Source organism: Pelodiscus sinensis, chromosome 10, assembly GCF_052426305.1.
Source record: "Pelodiscus sinensis isolate ZL-2025 chromosome 10, ASM5242630v1, whole genome shotgun sequence".
Classification (NCBI taxonomy): Eukaryota; Metazoa; Chordata; order Testudines; family Trionychidae; genus Pelodiscus; species Pelodiscus sinensis.
Window position 1 is genome coordinate 32,379,408 of NC_143061.1, and position 20,769 is coordinate 32,400,176.

The 20,769-nt window shown below is 36.9% G+C and overlaps 1 protein-coding gene across 3 annotated transcripts in view; it reads left to right on the plus strand.

The window, feature by feature from the left end:
- Positions 1-20,330, plus strand: part of PLOD2 (procollagen-lysine,2-oxoglutarate 5-dioxygenase 2) — an 89,430-nt gene extending 69,100 nt beyond the window's left edge. The window contains exons 11-20 of one of the 3 annotated variants that reach the window (XM_075937669.2): positions 5,965-6,069; positions 8,361-8,486; positions 9,921-10,062; positions 11,236-11,298; positions 13,777-13,890; positions 14,314-14,379; positions 17,418-17,522; positions 17,775-17,921; positions 18,248-18,373; positions 19,076-20,330. In XM_075937669.2, coding sequence (XP_075793784.1) covers positions 5,965-6,069; positions 8,361-8,486; positions 9,921-10,062; positions 11,236-11,298; positions 13,777-13,890; positions 14,314-14,379; positions 17,418-17,522; positions 17,775-17,921; positions 18,248-18,373; positions 19,076-19,231 — 1,150 coding nt within the window. In that variant the 3' untranslated portion in view covers positions 19,232-20,330. The remainder of the gene's footprint in view (positions 1-5,964; positions 6,070-8,360; positions 8,487-9,920; positions 10,063-11,235; positions 11,299-13,776; positions 13,891-14,313; positions 14,380-17,417; positions 17,523-17,774; positions 17,922-18,247; positions 18,374-19,075) is intronic. The other 2 variants (XM_075937670.2, XM_089780835.1) reach the window with 2 other exon arrangements.
- Positions 20,331-20,769: the final 439 nt, after the last annotated feature.

A 20,769-nucleotide genomic window follows, 5' to 3' on the forward strand; every position in this document is an offset into this window, starting at 1 on the left:
AAAGAACATGTATAATATTTTACTGTCACTTTTTCCCTTCTCCAGTTCAACTGTGAACTTGGATGTAATTTGGAGACAAGATTGAACTAGCTGCTCTAGATTTTGGTAAAGCAGAATTAGAGACTACAGTGAATACCTTTAAGCTATGACAAATGTAAGAAACAATTTATTCAGTTCCTTGTAGGATTAACAGTCCCCCATTTTCCCTCTCTCCACTTCAGGGGATTTTTACAGGCATTAATAGCTTTTCAGGATGTAGCAGATCTACTTCAGTAGGTCGGACCCCGTGCTGCGCGGCTACACGGACATGGAACGAGGTGTACAGCTAGTTCGGATTAGGAAGCCTAATCCAATCTAGCTAGTCCATGCCGCGTGTAGCCGCGCAGCACGGGGTCCGACCTAGCCAGCATTTAAAAATGGCGCCGGCCAGCTTTATGCTAATGAAGCCCAGGAAATTCAAATCCCGGGCTTCATTTGCAACTCCGTATGACTACATTACCCCCCCCTAGTTCGAACTAGGGGGGTAGTGTAGACATACCCTTAGTTAGGCTCTTCAGGCCCAATTTTATGAATCAAAGTTAGCATTTATCCATTGTGTAGTTAGGTATGTTTACTGGCATGGAAGTATTGGTATATAAAAGTGTCGACATCCCATCTATTCTATTCAGCTCCAACTGAGCAGGAAATACAGTAAAACTCTGATAGTCCAGCATCCAACTGTACGGCAGTCCTAAGACTCCGGCATCAAAATGCCAAGTGCTCCTGACCAGCTGATTTAAAAAGCCTGCCGCTTAGCACACGTGCTGGCTGTAACCAGACGGAGCATAAGGTTGGGGGGGAGGGGAGAAAGCGGGATCATGTTACAGTATGGAGAAGAGCGTTTTGCTTCAGCAAAGGGGAAAGGGGAGGAGAGGGGGAGGAGGATCAGGTTACAACATGGAGGAGAGAGACTCGAAGAGGAAAGGGGAGGGGAGAGGAAGGGAGATTGTGTCCTGGCCAGCTGTTAATCCGTGCAGCTGTACCGGACCTCCCGATTCTCCAGCAAATCTGATAATCTGGCACCACCTAGGTCCAAAAGGTGCTGGATTATTGGAAGTCTACTGTACCTAACTATATAATTAGAGCCCTACCAAATTCATGGCCATTCAAAATGTGTCCTGGACCATAAAATTTGGTGTCCTCCCATGAAATGTTGCTTTACATGTGCTTTTAACCTACACTATACAGATTTCACAGGGGAGACAAGTGTTTCTCACATTACAATTCCTGACCCAAAAGGGAGTTTCAGGGGGATCACAAGGTTATTTTAGGAGGGTCATTGCATTGCCACCCTTACTGCTGCATTGGTGCCTTCAGAGCTGGTCAAATGTTGACTGGGTGCCCAGCTCTGAAGGCAGCATCTCATCAGCAGTAGCGTAGAAGTAAGCATGGTAATGCCATACCCATGTTGCCTTTACTGTGGATGACAAAGAGTAGTGGCTGATAAGGGCCCAGCTCTGCAGGCAGCAACACAGAAGTAAGGGTGGCAATACAATACAAGGCCATTCTTCCCTCTGTGCAGCTGCTGAGGATGGCTCTGCTTTCAGAGTTGGGCTTCTGGCCAATAGCCACTGCTCCCCAGCTGCCCAGCTCTGAAAGCAATGCTGCTGCCAGCAGCTGCACAGAAGTAAGGACAGCAATACTGCCTCCCTGTACAGTTATCTTGTGATGAGGGATGTAAAAATTGATCAGAACCATTGACCAGTGAAACTATTACGATTATATCGTTTAACCAGTTAACCATTGGTGGGGACAAAGCATCTGGGTGTGGGAGGGGGTCTACCAGAGCTGTTAGGAGACATGTCAGCGCCATTGCAGTGCAGCCAAGGGCTGGGATCCAGGGCCGCTATGGCGCATCTGCTCTAAAAGGGACCCCTGTAGCATGGCACTACCAGGATCTGTTTTCAGGGCTGGGATCGAGGGCTACTGTGGTATGACTGGGGATGAGTTCCTCCGCCAGGGCTGCTGTGGAGTGGATGGGGCCAGGGTCCCCTCTGCAGCTCTGCTTGCCTGCCAGGTAGATCCCTCACTGTTGTAGACTTGGCCTAAGGTCAGGAAGTCCAACTAAATTTGCAGCCTTAATTTTGAAGATATTTTTGGGGATTTTTTTGTTGCCTAAATATTATATCTTCATTTATTACAAATTAATTCCCTTATATTTAAGGTCATCTTTTAAAGGCTTCCAAATAGATCACTAGTCCTTTGGGTTTATGCTAACTTGAAAACTTTTCAAATGTCTCACAGCCTTTCATTTAGATTAATATATTAGAATAGAGTACAATACTGGCTGGTAGTCCAGTTAACCGCTAAGCATTCTGGTAAGCTTGATGCTTACCTAAACCTGTTAACCGTTTAACCTTTTACGTCCCTACTTGTGATCCCCACACAACTTTTTGTGGGGGGTAAGCACCCCAACAATTAGAAAATTAAAATGTCAGATTAAATACCTAAAATTGTTAAATTTACCACTTTTAAAATCATATGACTGTGAAATTGACCATGAATTAACTACTGCATTGTATACAACTCATTTTAACCAAATGGTCCTTAGTACTGATGGTTAATTTTTGTCCAATACAAGCCACGCAGAGAGGTGCATGTTTTCATCTCATAATTTCAGTAGTCACTATTTCTTTAAACTGCAGTATTCATTTTCAGAGATATCTGAAAATGGCCTAAGGTATTCTGACATCTATTTCAGGATTGCAATTTTCATTCCAGACTGTGAAGGGCAGAAAATGATAGACTGCTTCATTTCAATTATAAATCATGCTTCTAGACATTTTAAGTGGCTGTTTGCTAGAGGAAACTGAATAGATTATATGTCTCTTTCCAACAAGTTACTGTAGGTTGAGACCAGTATAAGTCAAGCTTACATGGTCTTACTGGAAAATTTTGTTCACAAAAGAACAGTGACATTTTTCTTTTTTCGTAAAGTATACTCACTGTCACTGATGCGTCAGTGATTCACAAGCAGAGTTAAACAACATTCTAATCCTCTCACAGAATCGTTGTCTTCTTCTACTGACCGTTTCTCATTGCTGCTTTTATATAGCTTCTTGAAATAGTGTACAAAAATATAAAAATAATAATAATAAAAAAATCTTAGCAAATGTACTGAGGCCAGGGGAATAAAGTTTTCTCTGACCAGTTTAAGCTAAAAAGCATTTGATTTGATTTTAGAGGTGTTAAGCACCTCTGAAAAGCAAGCAGCCTATTTGTCACTGCTATCCCTATCTCCTTCTTGCATTAAGGAGTTGGATTACATGTTATCATAGCATGTCCATGTCTTTAAAGACTAGCCTATTGTCAAAATGTAATGTTCTGAAGTAGAAAGACTGTCCAAAAATTATTTGTATTTCCTATGGAAGGCTTTTAGGAAATACAAATAATTTGTATTTGTAAAAGTAAACCTGAATTTAATTATTATGAACAGTGTTCCTTCATTAGTATTGAGAAAGCGTATTACTGTGTTATGTATAATCCAAACCCAGGGAATTTTGTCCAATTTTTGGCAGTGGTGTTGCAAGTGTATAAGTAATAACCATGCTTCCTACAAATTGTTGTTGGATAAGATAGAATTTCATTTATTACAAATATAATTCCCTTAATATTTAAGGTAATCTTTCTAAAGGCTTCCAATCAGATCACTAATGCTTCGGGTATATGTTAACTTGGAAGCTTTTCATATGTCTAATAGCCTTTCATTTAGATTAATATATGTGAATATAGTACAGAAGGATTTTAAAACTACGCTTACAGAACCAGAGTACTCTGGCAATTTGTTCTGTAAAAATAAAAAAGTTGAAATGCCAAAATTGCCTGTAAAATTTTCTTTGAAGAGACTTCTTATGTCTGTTCAAAAATGAATCTAAAGCTGATACTTTAGGTTTTATTTTATGTAGTATATAATTAAAATCAGTCTATATTGATTATCTTAAAATTTTGGTTAAAAGAAAAACCCCTCTGCTATTTAGCTAAGGCTTTATTTGCTGCTAATAAAGCAAAATGATTTTTATGGCATAGTTACAAAGCTTTGGACAGAGCAAATTAATAGACTGCAATAAACCCTACCAGAGTCAAATGGAAGTATCAAGTTTAAAAATTACTGGAAATTCAGGAATCATCGTTAACAACCTGATACAAACATGTTGGACATGGATATGATGAAAATTGACTATGAAGGTGGGGTTGGTTGTGTACTGCACTTTCACCCTACATTGCTAACCAAGGACATGTTCGTAAAAACTTGTTCAGTGAATTGTTCATTGTACTGACTGTCCTTCCTGTTAACTCAGTATTATTTTAGGATTTCAGTTCTCATGATTTTTGCAACTGTGGTGGCCGAGTGAATAGCTTGATTTTATGTCAGTGGAATGGAGGAGGCTATCATTGACTTTCTAGGGCTGTTCCACAAAACGACCTTGGGATACTAGTTTGAACATAAGAAGAGGACCTGATAATCAAAAGGGCTACAATCCTTGCTAAAGAACACTTGCAGGGGAAGTACCACAGGCTGAATTTCATGGTAAACTGGAGGATAAAAGGGAACTGATAGGTTCTTCTGTGATTCTGGTCAGGAAAAGACCTTCAGTCTTCTCCGTACTTTGATTTGTGTGTAGTCTGTTCCATTCACTTTTAGTTGATTTTTCTTGTGAACATAAGAACATAACATAAGAATGGCCATACTGGGTCAGACCAAAGGTCCATCTAGCCCAGTATCCTGTCTACTGACAGTGACCAGCACCAGGTGCCCCAGAGAGGTTGGACCGAAGACAATGATCAAGCGATTGTCTCCTGCCATCCCTCTCCAGCCTCTGACAAACAGAGGCCAAGGACACCATTTTATCCCCTGGCTAATAACCTTTTATGGACCTAACCTCCATGAATTTATCCAGCTTCTCTTTAAACTATATTATAGTCCTAGCCTTCACAGCCTCCTCTGGCAAGGAGTTCCACAGGTTGACTACACGCTGTGTGAAGAACTTTCTTTTATTAGTTTTAAACCTGCTACCCATTAATTTCATTTGGTGTCCTCTAGTTCTTCTATTATGGGAACTAATAAATAACTTTTCTTTATCAGCCCTCTCCACACCACTCATGATTTTATATACCTCTATCATATCCCCCCTCAGTCTTCTCTTTTCTAAACTGAAAAGTCCCAGTCGCTTTAACCTCTCCTCATATGGGACCCGTTCCAAACCCCTAATCATTTTAGTTGCCCTTTTCTGAACCCTTTCCAAGGCCAAAATATCTTTTTTGAGGTGAGGAGACAACATCTGTACACAGTATTCAAGATGTGGGCGTACCATAGTTTTATGCAGGGGCAGTAAGATGTTCTGGGTCTTATTTTCTATCCCTTTCCTAATAATTCCTAGCATCCTATTTGCCTTTTTGACCGCCGCTGCACTCTGTGTGGAAGTTTTCAGAGAACTGTCCACGATAACTCCAAGATCTCTTTCCTGATTTGTCGTAGCCAAATTAGCCCCCATCATACTATACGTATAGTTGGGGTTATTTTTCCCGATGTGCATTACTTTACACTTATCCACATTAAATTTCATTTGCCATTTTGTTGCCCAGTCACTCACTTGTTACCTTATTTGTGATATCATTATTAATCATTAGTTTTTCCAGATTCCAATCAAAACTCAATTCATTTTAGATTAAATAAAAGTAACATTTATTGGAATTTAACATTTATTGGAATTTTTACAGAAAGTAAAATAAGTGAAATAAAATGTATGTTCTCTCTACAATTAGATGCCTTTTATTTAAGCATCTAAATGTGGATTTAAGTACATGATTTTAGGCACCTAATGTTAGAAATGTTTTATCACGTATTTTCACTGTGCTTGAATTTTCATATCAACGTCAGAGAAGGATTTTACTGATTGTGTTAAGAGCTGCCTTTTCTCTTTTCAGGGAACTTTGTCGCCAGAAAAAAGATTGTGACTATTACTTCAGTATAGATTCAGATGTTGTGCTGACAAACCCAAAGATTTTAAGAATTCTGATAGAGCAAAACAGGTTAGTGAATGAAGAGCTTCTTTTGAAGCTATAGAAGTACTCCACAATATTCCCTTCTCCTTGTCCCTTCTAAGTCGTTTTGTAATATTGTAAGATAAATTTAGCCTAATTCCTTCTGGAGCATATCAGCATTCCATTCTACTTGAGGGAGCATGAGGTGATCATGTTACTGCCAGCTATTTGCTGCCAATAGACCACAAAGCCTTTCTAATGGCAAACATTTTTAACTTTGTAATTAATCTTGGCTGCTTGTTTGCAAAAAATCTGCTTGAAGGAATGCTGAGTTATGTGGGGAAAATAATCAGATCTAATTTATTTGGTTAATGGAACCACTTTCTAACTTGAAAATGTTAAAGTGAATAAGGTAGGTAAATTGAGCATGTTCACTGGATTGGGGTTTGTGGGCCAATCAGGTGGAGGAATGCTTGTCTTTCCCTGGTTTGTACATCAATCTTGGGGGCAAGTATGAGGATGTAGACTGCATGTGCAGAGACAGAAAATTAGGCACCTTTAGAAATCTTTTACTACAAAAAGGTGTCTATCAAGTTTCGGCACCAACAGAATACAGCTGCAGCAGCTGCTAGGTGGCAGGGGGTTGTGAATTCCAATGGTCCTGATTTTAAAATGTAAGCAGCTAAAGGGGCAGCTAGACACCTGAGTCCTTTTGTGAATCTAGCCCATGTTGACCAGGAAAATAGACAGATGATTATCACTCTTTATATTAAACATAGTAGCTAACAAGTCACAAAATGTCTTGCATAGAAAAATATGCACAAACAAATCCCAATATTAACATCCAAGAATTTGTCGTTCTGAAGATAGCTGTGTGGTATCATTGCTTTCTGTTAAGTGAAGTAGGATTTCCAAGACTGACCGTACATCTAGACTACATACCTCTGTCGCCAGAGGCATGTAGATTAGGCTACCAGGCATAGGAAAATGAAGTGGCGATTTAAATAATCACCGCTTCATTTAAATTTACATGGCTGCCGCGCTGAGCCGATCAGCTGTTTGTCGGCTCAGCGCGGTAGTCTGGACGCGCGGGTGTCGACATCAAAGGCATTTGTTGACCACCCAGGTATGCCTCATCCCAGGAGGCGTACCTGGGTGGTCGACAAATGCCTTTGATGTCGACACCCGCGCGTCCAGACTACTGCGCTGAGCCGACAAACAGCTGATCGGCTCAGCGCGGCAGCCATGTAAATTTAAATGAAGCGGCGATTATTTAAATCGCCGCTTCATTTTCCTATACCTGGTAGCCTAATCTACATGCTTCTGTCGCCAGAGGCATGTAGTCTAGACGTACCCCGAGTGATCAAAAATTGTGCAATTAAGGCATAATAAAGCTCACTTGTTTCAGTCTTAATATTTAGAGTTTTAAAAAGATTTAATTTTGGAAATGAGAGAACACTGTAATTCTGGCTCTTAAGATCTGTTTCTCATTGTAAAAAATGATCTCAAGATTCACGACAATGTAAACTTTCATATCTGATACAAATATAAAATAAAACTTTGTTAGCTTTTTACAATTTCTAGAAAAGATCCATCATTGACTACAATTAATAGCTCAATGTTGTTTTCGCTATTTCAGAGCCAAATCTTTCTTGCTTTATTCATGAAAATACATGTATTCCCATGTGAGTAAAGTAGGCAGGATTCAGCCCTGAATAGTAATGCCCAACTTTTTTCAGGTGATTTAGATAGAGGCAGAGTAATAATATCATCAGCATATATTGGAAATGTGTGTTTATATAATGATAAAGACTGAATTGTGGATAAAGGCATAGCTGGCTTGTCATTTTGAGTATATTATTTCTTTGCTGAAATGTGTTGCTTTGTAATAGACTGCAGACAGAAGTAGTGCAAGCTTCACAAAACAGGCCTACCTGGGGGGCTGCACTTATAAAAGAAATTCCATTATTTTGCTTCCATTTCTAGCCACCTCATATTTCTCTTTTCACCTCTGTTTTAAATGGCTGAGTTATGGAATTATTCCAAATGGAAAAATAAGTGAAGTCCTTTGCCTTTTTGCCTCTTCTGTATATCATTAGCTAAGCATTGTTAAAGAGGAACTGCTTGTGTTACTCCTGTCCGCAGAAAGTGGACAAGACAGTATATTCCTCTGCCTGAAAACTCTATGATTTATAGGGATCCTGGGAATAGCAGCTGAATTCCTGTCTGCTGGTCTCACCTTTGGGTGGCTGGAGGTTTGGAAACTGGCAGTTAATGCTAGTATAATGGAAGCATCAAAGTTCATTTTTATTTTCTTATTCATTATTTTATTTTTATAGAAAGATAATTGCTCCACTTGTAACTCGTCATGGGAAGTTATGGTCCAACTTTTGGGGTGCTTTGAGCCCTGATGGCTATTACGCTCGATCAGAAGATTATGTGGATATTGTCCAAGGGAACAGAGTGTAAGTTACCTTAAGTTAATCACGAACACCAGATACAATATTTTCCATGTAAAGAGTGAAAACTTTTGAATAGTTATGGTGTGTCTGTTCTGCACTGCAGCTCGAAATAAGACACTCAATTTGAGCTACGCAAATTGGGTACCTTATTTTGATGTTATGTCGAAATAGCTTATTTCGAAATTTGGCTGTCTGCACTGCACTTATTTCAAAATAATTTGCTGTTCCAAAACGTCCCTTACTCCTTGTGGAATGAGATTTACGGGGCCATCAGAATAGTGAGCCTATTATATAGTGAAACAAGGGGGGCATGCTCAGAAGACCTCCAGTATGCTGACATAGCACAGTAGAGCAGACATAGCCTTAATGTTGCTTATGTTGATGCATTCTTTCAATAAGCTGGGAATATTTTCTATTTCAGCAATCTAAAATGGAAAAGCAAAGTGCCAAGCACAATGAAGTCATAGATGCTATCATGATAAATATGTGATGGTCATCAGTATTATGCTATGAAAATGAACTTTGATTAATTGCGAAAACTGAAGGCGGTTTATTGTTCATCTGCTACTATGAATTTATGCCAAAAATAATCCCAGTAACATTTCATCCAATGCACAAGTAAAGTACTTTCCCATCTCTTCTGGATGAGTACAGTATTTAACCAGCAGCTGAAATTGAATTAATTCTGTAATAGAAATATTTGTTCCATTACAAGCCATCTGCTTTCCATCCTTATTACCACCCAGAAATGTTGAAGTCAAAGCAAATGAGGAATACTTTCATTTCACACACAGTAACTTTTCCTCAGAATGAATGTACTTTATGTGTGCCAGTATCCCCTATTTGGCCCTGATAATAAGGAAAAGTCTTACTAGCCTGATACTCCTTTAGATATGTACCTATTTTATTGATCTGCCTCTGGCATCTGCCTCTGGGATCTGCACAGTAGTGTGTTGTACTATGAAAATGTCTACTTGTTATTGGCTCAACTGAATTAAATTTATGATCTCTTGCATATCAATGGAAAGCAATCAGTTGACCTGTGAGAAGCTACAATTGGGTGTTTAACATAAAATCTAATAGTTCTTTTCATCTCACAGAGTAGCTAAATGTTGTAAGATAAATGAATCTGATTGCTAGCCTGGACCTAGTCTGAAAAGGGATGTGTTTATATATTTAAAACCCACTTTAGAGAATTTGATAATATTACTTTTTAATGGTAAAAGTTCATAACATTTTAATTACTGCCTACACCTGCAGAAGGAGTGCACTCCCTTCAAGTCTGGCTGTAGTTTTTCAGATATTGTGGGAACATTGCAGCATTGCCTTGAACTTTGCCTGATCTGTAGATAATAAACGCATGATGTTCAAATTGAAAAATCAAAATACATTCCAGTTTTCATAGTCTTAACTGTTTCCCTTGGACTTATTTTGCAGTGGAGTTTGGAATATCCCTTATATGGCTAATATATACTTAATTAAAGGACAGACTCTCAGATCAGAGATGAGAGAGAGAAACTATTTTGTTCGTGATAAATTGGATCCTGATATGGCACTCTGCAGGAATGCCAGGGAAATGGTAAGGTGTATGGATGATGGATTGCTTTCAAATAGTACATGCACATTTTTTACCTTCTTGCTACACATGTATGTATTTAAACTTGAATTATGTTGATATCTTTCTAATTAAAAGTACTAGCCAATTTTTTGTGTGATACTGGCATTTATTTGATTTTTTTTTTTTAAATCAGTAAAAAGAATACAATGGAAGCATTTGGCTTTGTTTAAGACCAGCAGTCCAGCACACTGAGTTTTCAATGCATTTAAATAGAAATTGTAGGTACTGTACCTTGCTTATTAGCAGAATTGTATAACATGGAAGACTCAGTGGCTATTCTGTTAGTCGATGATAGCTGATATATTATCTCTATTTGTCTAAAAATGTCTTAATAGGAATAATTTGGAACTTATAGCAAGTTAGGTCGGACACTTTATTTTATATTTAAATGAGAATACTTAAAGTTGATTGAATCTTCTAATGTAAAAGTCTTATTTTAAGCTATTTTCAGAGATACTCTTACTAAAGAGTGTTATGCTATTTACCCTTACCTGTATTATTCTGTCAGTATATGAAGACTGATTTACATTTTGAGTATAAATATGCAAACCCATATTTGTACCAATATTTACACTAGTTACAGAACAGAAACAAATAAGAGGTAAACCACAGCTATTTCCAGACAGTATAGTATTGAAAACAAAAACTGGCTGAATTGAACAAGAAAAGTTGGCAAGTATAATTTTTTTTTATTCCTTCTATAACAAGGCATGTTGTCATTTGTTTGTACTCATTCTACAAAACAGCCCAGTCAACATACTCTTGTTTTCAACCTTCTAAGCATCGGTTATTGCAATCTGTGTTTACCATGTGCTTGTGTTAAACTAATCTGACTCTGTGGCTCGTAAGAGAATTTCCCTCTCTCTTTCTCTTTCTCAACCTGTGCTATGAGCCAGTCTGGTATGTGCTTGGTTTTGTATTGCAGCAGATAAGAAGGGGCTAGTGAATACAGCTTTAACTATGAGCTTTGCTTGGAGATGCATGCTGTTTGTAAAAGCTAATTTGCAATATCAGCTTTTGATCAAAGGCTGGTATTTGCCTAATGTAAATGTGGAACCTAAAACCTAATACATCTCTGACAAACAGAAAGACCATGTATCGGTCAACTGATGTGATGCTTCTCCTTCATTTTAGAATTTACAAAGGGAAAAAGGCTCCCCTTCTTCGGAAACATTCCATATGCTCAGACCCCCAAAGGTGTTGCTTTTTTTATTCATTAGTTGTTACTATTATGCAGTATTTTTCTACCAAAGAAAAATCCTTCTCTCTCCGCTTACCCTAGGAAAATGTTGCCATCTCTTTTTCTTTAGTCCTAAATTTTCAAAAGGGACTGGTGATGTAGGGTGACCAATCAAGACATCTTGAGCCTTGATTTTTCACAGTATGGACTCCTAATGTTTCTGCAATGTTCTGCAGGTTCCCTTTATGTGCCTCTATCTGGGGACCTAGAAATCAAGACAGTATCACTAGTAATTTTCTGAGGATTTATCTTAATTGGCATTTTATTAGAGAAATTAGTTAAACAATTAAAAACCTCTCTGAATATTACTCAAAAAATCACAAAAAATTACAGTGCAAAGTTTCTCTGGCCTGTGTAGTCTAACTTATTTGCAAAGTCTTTGTTCAGTTTTGCTATAGCTTGTGTTTGTGCAACCATTGGACAAAATCCTGCCATGTCTACTCCCATGAATAAGTCCTGTTGCTAGCCCCATGTGTGAAAAGCGATCAAGAATTGGTCTCAGTTTGTCATGTTTTCGGAAAAGGAAACAAGCACTAATGATGTGTTAGGCTATGTTTAAACTACATCCATCTTTCGAAAGAGGGATATAAATTAGGCAGATCGAAAGCGCAAATGAAGCGGGGAGTTAAATATACCATGCTTCATTTGCATAATTGTGTCATAGTGTTCTTTCGAAAAAGGTTGTTTTTTTTTCGAAAGAACCGCAGGTAGACAGTGGTATCACTTTCAAAATACTCTTTTTCAGAAGAACGCTGTGATGCTATTATGCAAATGAAGCACAGGATATTTAAATCCCCACTTCATTTGCACTTTTGATCTGCTTAATTCACATCCCTCTTTCAAAAGAGGGATGTAGTTTAGATATGCATGCTGTCAGAAGCATATGGGCAGTGTATGATCTTAAAAAATTCTTCCTGTCCTAGAGATATTAGTAGTGTTTCCTCATTTCAACAATATAAAATCATTCTCAAGTCAGAATAAATTTGTTTCCCCGCTCAAAGGGCTTGATTGATATTAGTGTTTCTCCAGATTTATGCTGATGTAACTTTAATGAAATTATACTTACATGAACAAAGCCTGAACAACAACATGGTGAATCAAGCCCATTATATATTGCATAGGAAAGTGTTGTGATAAGCATTGGTTAGCCACTTTTGCCAGGCCCTCCTTGTTTTCCCTGCTGCAACTGGTTAGTGTGTTGGTAAGGGACAAGAACTGAGCACATGTTTAATACGTTTTACCATGCTGGCTGTTTAACACTTTTTCAGATCTAAAACTGAGGTCCAGAAGCAAGTGGGAATGGCTCTGTGTTGTGCAAATGTCAGCTAGAGAAAACTTTGTAAAATGAGGGTTGGATCTGAAAAACAGTTAAATTAAAAGAAAACCCAATTTCTTTTAAACAAAAATATTTTCTGCCACTAATTCTAATAAAAACAATAAGGAGTCATGTGGCACCTTAAAGGCTAAAACATTTATTTGGGCATATGCTTTCATGGGCAAAGAAATCCACTTCCGCAGATGCTTATCACAGCTGTTGAAGTGGGTTTTTTGCCCATTGAAGTGTATGTCCAAATATATTTGTTAGTCGTTAAGGTGCCACAGGACTCCTCATTGTTTTTGCAGATACAAACTAACATGGCTACCCTTCTGATATCTAATTTCCAATCAAGGGAGCCCTGTTAATATCCTGGGTTTTATTTATGAAGCAGTATAGCAGCACATTTAAGTTTTGGTGTTTATCTCACTGAGAGATTCTTTTTCTCATAATAATTTTAACATGTATTATATTTTCTGATATTTTTATTTCAGGTTGATTACCAAAAAGATTGCTTAATAGTGTGTGTATATACTGAAGCAGAGCAGAACTTGCACGTTTTGTTTTTTGACAGTACTTGAACTTTTTCAGATAGAATTCCCAGCCTTAGACATTGTTGTCAGTTTTATTTATTCAAACAGAGAGCTCTGTTTGAAAACAGGTATTTCAAGAGCATTGACCATTTCTAGTTTTATTAAAGGAAAAAAAAATTAAGTGTTTTTCTTTTCCAATTACATGTTTGCATTTTTATAAAAAAAATTGGTTGCCTTAATTTGATTAGAAAACAAATGAGAACAAACATGTCATTTTTATTGTGGATCATAGTAAAAATACATATTTAGGAATCAGTAATAGACAGAAACAGAAACAGTCCTGTGAAAGGTTAGAGATTTTCTTAAAAAAAAAAAAAAAAAAGTTAGTTAAAATGTACACGTGTGTGCGCGCACACGTGCGCGCATTGAGAGAGCAAAACAAATAAATAGCTAAAATATAAATGAAATGATCGATACTATATTGTGTTTTAGGGAGCTGTACATAAAATCTTAAAAGCGGAATCTTTTTTTACTATTAATCAGTTTTTCTAACAATTTTTCTTTGTATTTTTTTTTTTTTGATACAGGGTGTCTTTATGTACATTACTAACAGACATGAATTTGGGAGACTTATTTCAACTGCCAACTACAATACCTCCCACTACAACAATGATCTCTGGCAGATTTTTGAAAATCCTGTGGTATATATCACATTATGCATGAAACAAGTTTTATAAATCATTATATGACCATCTTGAAATTTATAACTTTTTATGGTTTTTATGTAGTAGACAATATTAAAGCATATCAAGACACATACATCATAATACATTCAGTAGCAGCATATCATATAAAATATCTGATTCATAATCTGGGGAAAAAGGAAATACATGCATGTATCATTAAAATGGCCCTATAAATCCCCAAATGTTTCCTGAAATAATAGAATTAAGAGTTAATTTACAGATATAGTAAAATATTTAATTGCTTCTAATGATTTGAAAGGAAGCAATTAAACGAATTTACAGAGTAGTAAAATTAATATTTAATGTTTATATTTTTGTTGTACATTTTTAAAAATAAAATGAATGAGTGGTTTAATCCATTCAAATCCTTCTTTTCAGGACTGGAAGGAAACTTATATAAACCCCAACTACTCAAAGATCTTCACTGAAAATATAGTGGAACAGGTTGGTATTAATACTATTAAAATGAGACAGACAAAAACAAATATTTACCTATGTTTTGATTCAATGAATGGAATAGAATAAATGCTTCAACTGTCGTTTCACAATGAGCTGCAGTCTGGGTAGATCTCCGTTTGTATATGCACCTAAAAAATGGAAGTGATCGCATCCTAAAATTAGAAATTTTGAGGAAGGGCTACATAACTGAATTTTGCATTATAGAACTTGCTAAGCATTGCAAATTTTATCCTTTTAAATAGTTGGATGGGAGATGTCCGAAGAAAACTGAAGTTCATCAAGAAGTAGTGGTTTTACTTCATTAAGCCACTTCCTCTGAGTGAGACTTACAACTGATATGAAATCTCAGAGGGGTAGCCATGTTAGTCTGTAACTTTAACAACAAGCAGCCCTGTGTCCCTTTAGAGACTAAGAGTGCATCTACACTGAAAGGCTGTTTTGGGATACCAGAGGTATCCTGAAATAGCTACCCCATGTCTTTTGAATGCATCTCCTATTGTGAAATATAGCGGACCCGCTATTTCGGTGTTCCTGTAAATCTTGTTCCACGAGGAATAAGGAATGTCTCGAAATAGTGTGTTGTTTTGAAATTTGGCGCTGTGTAAATGCCTATTTCGAAATAGAATCAAAATAAGTTATGCAGTTTGCGCAAATTGTGTATCTTATTTCAAGTGAAGGGTGCAGTTCATAAAAAATATATCATGAGCTTTCATGAGTTTAATCCACTTCCTCAGATGAGTTGGAGTGAAAATTACAGAATCCAAATATATATAACAGCAAAAGCAGATACCTATCAATTGTAGGACCAGTTTTACTGACTCTAATTGAGTCAGGCTGGATGTGTTCCATTCATAACGTTTGATGTGTAAATGCGAATATGGGGGGTGGGGAAAATTGTTTTTATAGTGCATTAACCATTTGGGCTTTATTCAAGCCCATCTTAACAGTGTCAAATATGAAGAACATTTGAGGTCGAAAGGGAACCCCATAGAATTTTCTGCAAGAGGATGAATGTCACTTCCAGTGGTCTGGTGGAATTTCACCTTCTGTTCCACCCCTTTTATTTAAATTCCCTCGGTTGTTTCAATTGGAAACTGTATTCTTCATTCCTTTCTTTGCACAAATAAATCTCACTGCCCCCAGTATAGTGATGTTTGTGCCAAATGCTTAGCTTTTGCACCTCAGAATTAGAGATGTTAAAATCAGGTTAATTGACTAATTGAGTAGTAGATAGAATTTTTATTGACTACTCAATTAGTCAATAGGGGAAGGCTGCGCAGCTTAGTCCTGGCTCACATTGGATTCAAGAAAAAACCCTGCTGCAGCTCTGCAATTTAATACTTAATAGGAGCCAGGGAGCAAGCTGCCCGATTTCTTCTGCGTTTTAAATTGCAGAGTTGCAGTGGGGTTTGGTCCCGGACCCAGTGAAAACTGTGAGTGAGCTGAGCTGCCTGTCCAGCCAGCAGCAGCCCCTGTCCACAGTGAGGATCCTAGCGGGGAGCAGAGTACCCCCCCGCCCCCGGAAGCTCCCCATGTTGCTGCAGCTAATGGAGGGGCAGGCAGCACCACAGAGTCGGTGCTGGGGGGGTGGCGGCAGCTTTTAAGCCAGCCCCCTCAATACTAGCTCCTGTTCCCCCTTCCCCCCGTCCCGCTGCCTCTTATAGAGAGGCAGGAAGGGGAAGGGGAAATGTGAGTATCCCAGAGGTATCCCGAAAAAACTTCACTGTATCCAGGGAACGCATTTGCTCTTCCGCAAAAAAAAGCGGAAGAGAAAATGCGCTCTTTCGGAAGCCCCCGTGTTCCTCATTCTACATGGAAGAAGGGGGCTTCCTTGAAAAGAGAGCTTTTTTCGGACATTTGACCCAGTCTAGACAGGCCAAATGTTGGAAAAACCTCTTCTGACAAAAGAATCAGAAAAAGATACACAAAATACAGAGTGCATTTTGTGTACCTTTTTCTGACAAAAACTTGTGGTCTAGCCATACCACCATTCACAGAGAGTAGTTATCAGTGGTGCACAGTCCAGCTGGAAAGGCAAGTGGGATCTCATGAGGATCAGTTCAATATCTTTATCAATTAATTAAATAACAGCATAGAGAGTATACTTATAAATTTTGCACAGTATACCAATCTGGTGAGTGTTTTGGTGTGTAGAATTAAAATTCAAAATGATCTGAACAAACTGGAGAAATGCTCTGAGGTAATAGGATGAAATTCGAAGAGGGCAAATGCAAAGTACTTGATTGCTCCTTCCTAAATGAATTGCATACACACAAAACAGGAAATGACTGCCTGGGTTTATTTAGTATGAGGAAAGAAGACTGAGAGGCGAGACATAAGTTTCCATGTACATAAAAGGTTGCTACAAAGAGGAAGGAGAAAAATTATTGTCCTTAACATCTGAGGATAGGACAAGTAGCAATGGGTGTAAATTGCAGCAAGGACAGTTTAGGTTGGATATTAAGAAAAATTTCCTATTTGTCAGAACACACAATGGAATAAGTTGACTAGGGAGGATGTGGAATCTCTATCATTTGAGTTTAAGAGCAGGTTAGACAAATACATGTTGTTGCATAATCTTGCATTTGGTATAGGTGATAAGACTAGGTTACAAGAAGACTTCTTGAAGTCCCTTCTAGTAGTTGATTGTATGCTGATTTTGCTTTTCAGAGAATATTTTGGCAAAGATATTGTGGTTTAGATGAGAATAATCCTACAATTTACATATCATTTTTTTTCTCCTGAATATCTAAAAATATTAATTTAAACTTATGGTAATTGTAACCCCCCACCCCGTCAGGAACACGAGCTAAATACAATAAATAACCTTTTACAGTGAAGTGAAAAGACAATGTACTGTACTGACTGATCTGGAATTTCTTCCTTTAATATATCTGACGTCTGACTTTAGAGTGGAAATAATGAGACTTCTTTATTGCTGTACCTAGCTGCTTTTTGACATCAGTTAAAATTACTACAATAATAACTATGATTTCTAACATGATTATATGATTTTTTTATAGCCGTGCCCCGATGTGTTTTGGTTTCCCATATTTTCAGAGACTGCCTGTGATGAACTGGTGGAGGAAATGGAACATTATGGACAATGGTCTGGAGGAAAACATCGTGTAAGTTCATCTCTTGTTTAAAAAAAACAACAACTGGTACATGTTTACTAACAGGCCTTCATGTACTTCAATGTTTTAATTGTTTCATTAGAAAATGCATTGGAAGGTGTAGTCTGAAACTACTGAGAACTTAATTAAAAATGACACTTTTATTGCCTTTAATTTCTATATGTCTGCAGTTTTCAAAGACATTAAAACCTATTATAAAAGCAATGGAAAAAAACCACATTTTTGGTTCTTTCTGTTTTTTAGGATAGTCGTATATCTGGAGGTTATGAAAATGTCCCAACTGATGATATTCATATGAAGCAAATCGGATTGGATGGTGAATGGCTACATTTCATTAGGGAGTTCATTGCACCAGTAACACTAAAAGTCTTTGCCGGCTATTATACAAAGGTAAACTTCTTGTTCACGAACAAGAATCTTCTTTCTCGTGAAATATCTTAGAGACTACCCTTTACTCAGTTTTGTTTGATTATTATACATTTAAAAAAATGGTTACTTCATGTGCTGATTGAAAATGTTTTAGATTTGCCAGTTGTGTTGATGATTGATAAAATACATTCAGAGTTATTAAAACTGTTTTTGATTGGACTGGAAGCAGAAACACTTTCCAGTGAGTTGTTTTTTTTCAGTTCAGCTCCCACAAATAAGCATATATGTGGTTTTAAAAATTCAGACACTGATGAGAAACCTTTTGGATTGCTACACATTTATTTCAGGGATATGCCATGCTGAATTTTGTTGTAAAATACACTACTGACAGACAGCGTTCCCTCAGACCTCATCATGACTCTTCTACATTTACCATCAACATTGCTCTCAACAAAGTAGGAGAAGATTTTCAGGTAAGCAATATTCATTTAACTAAATATTGTTTTTGAATTTATCTTAATCATTACCATCATTGGGTCCAAATAAACATGGCTAGAAACTTGTGTAAGAGGAAGAGACATGAACCCCCCTAACAATATGTTGTCAGGATGAACAGTTAGCTGCTCTCCTGTTGTTGTCAGTGAAACAACCCATGGAGCATGGTAGAACAGTTTGTTCTATTTTTTCCACTGAGGCATGCAGCATATTTTCCATTATCTTAAATAATTTTAGATTCAAAACTGCTATTTTGGGGAGAGATGCTTTGGCTCTAGACACCTGATAAAGAAAAACACTTGATCATGGGTTACTATGCTGTCCTAAATAAAGCAGCTGTCCTGAACCAGGGCCTAGGAAAGGTGATTAATTAGTTTATCATTAGCAATAATGTTACTGAATGGATGATTGGTTGGAAACAAAAACACCACTGAGTGTAAAGAATCTGCTCTGCAATGATTACCAAAATAAAAGGGATTGAAATCCTTACTGCCATGTAATGCTGCCACATGTACTGCTAGAAAGGAAGTATCTCTTAAGAAATATACCTTACTAGAATGGATAGAGAATTTCATCTATTGTTAAGTATCTGTTAATAACAATAAAACATGCTGAAAACTCTTGTATGTAAATGCTATTATATCCCAAATTAAACTTCTGTGTTCTGATTTTTGCAACAGGGAGGTGGATGCAAATTTATTAGGTACAACTGTTCAATTGAGTCACCCAGGAAAGGGTGGAGCTTCATGCATCCAGGAAGACTTACTCATTTACACGAAGGACTTCCCATTTTAAATGGAACAAGATACATCGCAGTGTCATTTATCGATCCGTAACTTTGTTTTCCTGCCTCTTCAAACCCAATGGCTGGTTCTTTGACATAAACTCTTATTTATAGTTTTCCTCCGAGAAGATGGTGATAAAAGAAACTTTAAATTAATTCCTGTAGACAGCAGCTTTACTTTAAGCTAAACCATTGAAAAAAAAACTTTTAAAAATGTTGGACACTCCCAAATGTCTACTCTGAGCCTTGAATCACAAAGTAAAAATATCCTGCTTATTTTTGTATTTTGCTGTCTTGAAAGGTGGGGCAGGGAGGGAAAATAGAAGTGCATTTTAAAATGGCTTGTTTTTTCTGTTATGAAAAATTCTAGATACAAAATTATCTCCAAATCTTTTCTCATGGTTTTCATTCAGTAAAATGATGCAGACAAAGTTGTGTGTTGTGCATATTTTATAACCACGAAGAGAGCCACATATACAATTAGCATTAAGTGAATCCCTTCACCTAGCAGCATTGCATACAAATTTTGGTTTTATAAAAAAGCATTTTTTGTGCATTAATGTGCACCTCAGCACTCCTCAGTAAATTTATAAAAATATTTAGTTCATATTAAATATTGACATCTATATTCTCCTAAAGAAAATATGCATTGTGGAGTTTGAGAAATAGATTGAATAAGTTTGATTTAAAATGGTTTTAACAAGAACTATAAATGTGTTAAAGAAAAGATTAAAGAAAAGCTTGTCACAATAAGGTTACTTCTTTCTCAAGTGTTCTTCAATTAAAATGAGCTATTTTTGTAAATGTATAGTTTGACCAGATTGATACTGGAAATCAGAATGCTATTTTTAGAACACTGATAAATTTTAATTTCAAGATGTTTTGTAAACACAATTTTTTGTTATTTAAAATTACTTGAATTTTGTATCAGGAAAATGAAATTGGTGAAGTCTTTCTTTTAAACCAAAGAGGTTTGACTCACCGTTTATTTTAAAGGAATTTGTTTTAAATATTTCTACTGTATCTACTGTTTGTAACTTAAAGAAACTTGAAGCAAACTCTAAACCATGGAACGTAAGGTGCCAGAATGCACAGTATCTTCAAAAATTGTGAAAAAAATAAAAGGTAATTTTAAAATTATTGTAACAGTTTCTGTTTGTCTTAGTGATGATGGCACTATATTCAAAACTGTTATCTTTATATTGAGTGTCTTTAACTATTTTAAAAGGAACATGGCCAGCATGATCAACTCTATGTTGGCACAAGGTTTTTCTTTTTCAAAAAATATTTTGAGTATTGACTGCTAGCTACTTATTGCTATTGAATAATATCTTTCACTAAATGGCATCTTGGTCAATATCAAGATGAGCCAAGTTTTAAGAATTTCAGCAGCACTGTGTGTGTTTGCTGCCTGATGTAATAATCCTTGTTTGCTAACAGGATTTTGTGGTGATCTAAGCAGCAAACCTTTCCCTCCGTATCCTGACTGATGCTGTGTTGAAGGGAAATCACCACCAGTACTGCATTGTTAGTCTGAGTGGTTTTAAGACCAGTTTGGTTTTTAGGAGTTGTAGTTCTCTGTATCATCCA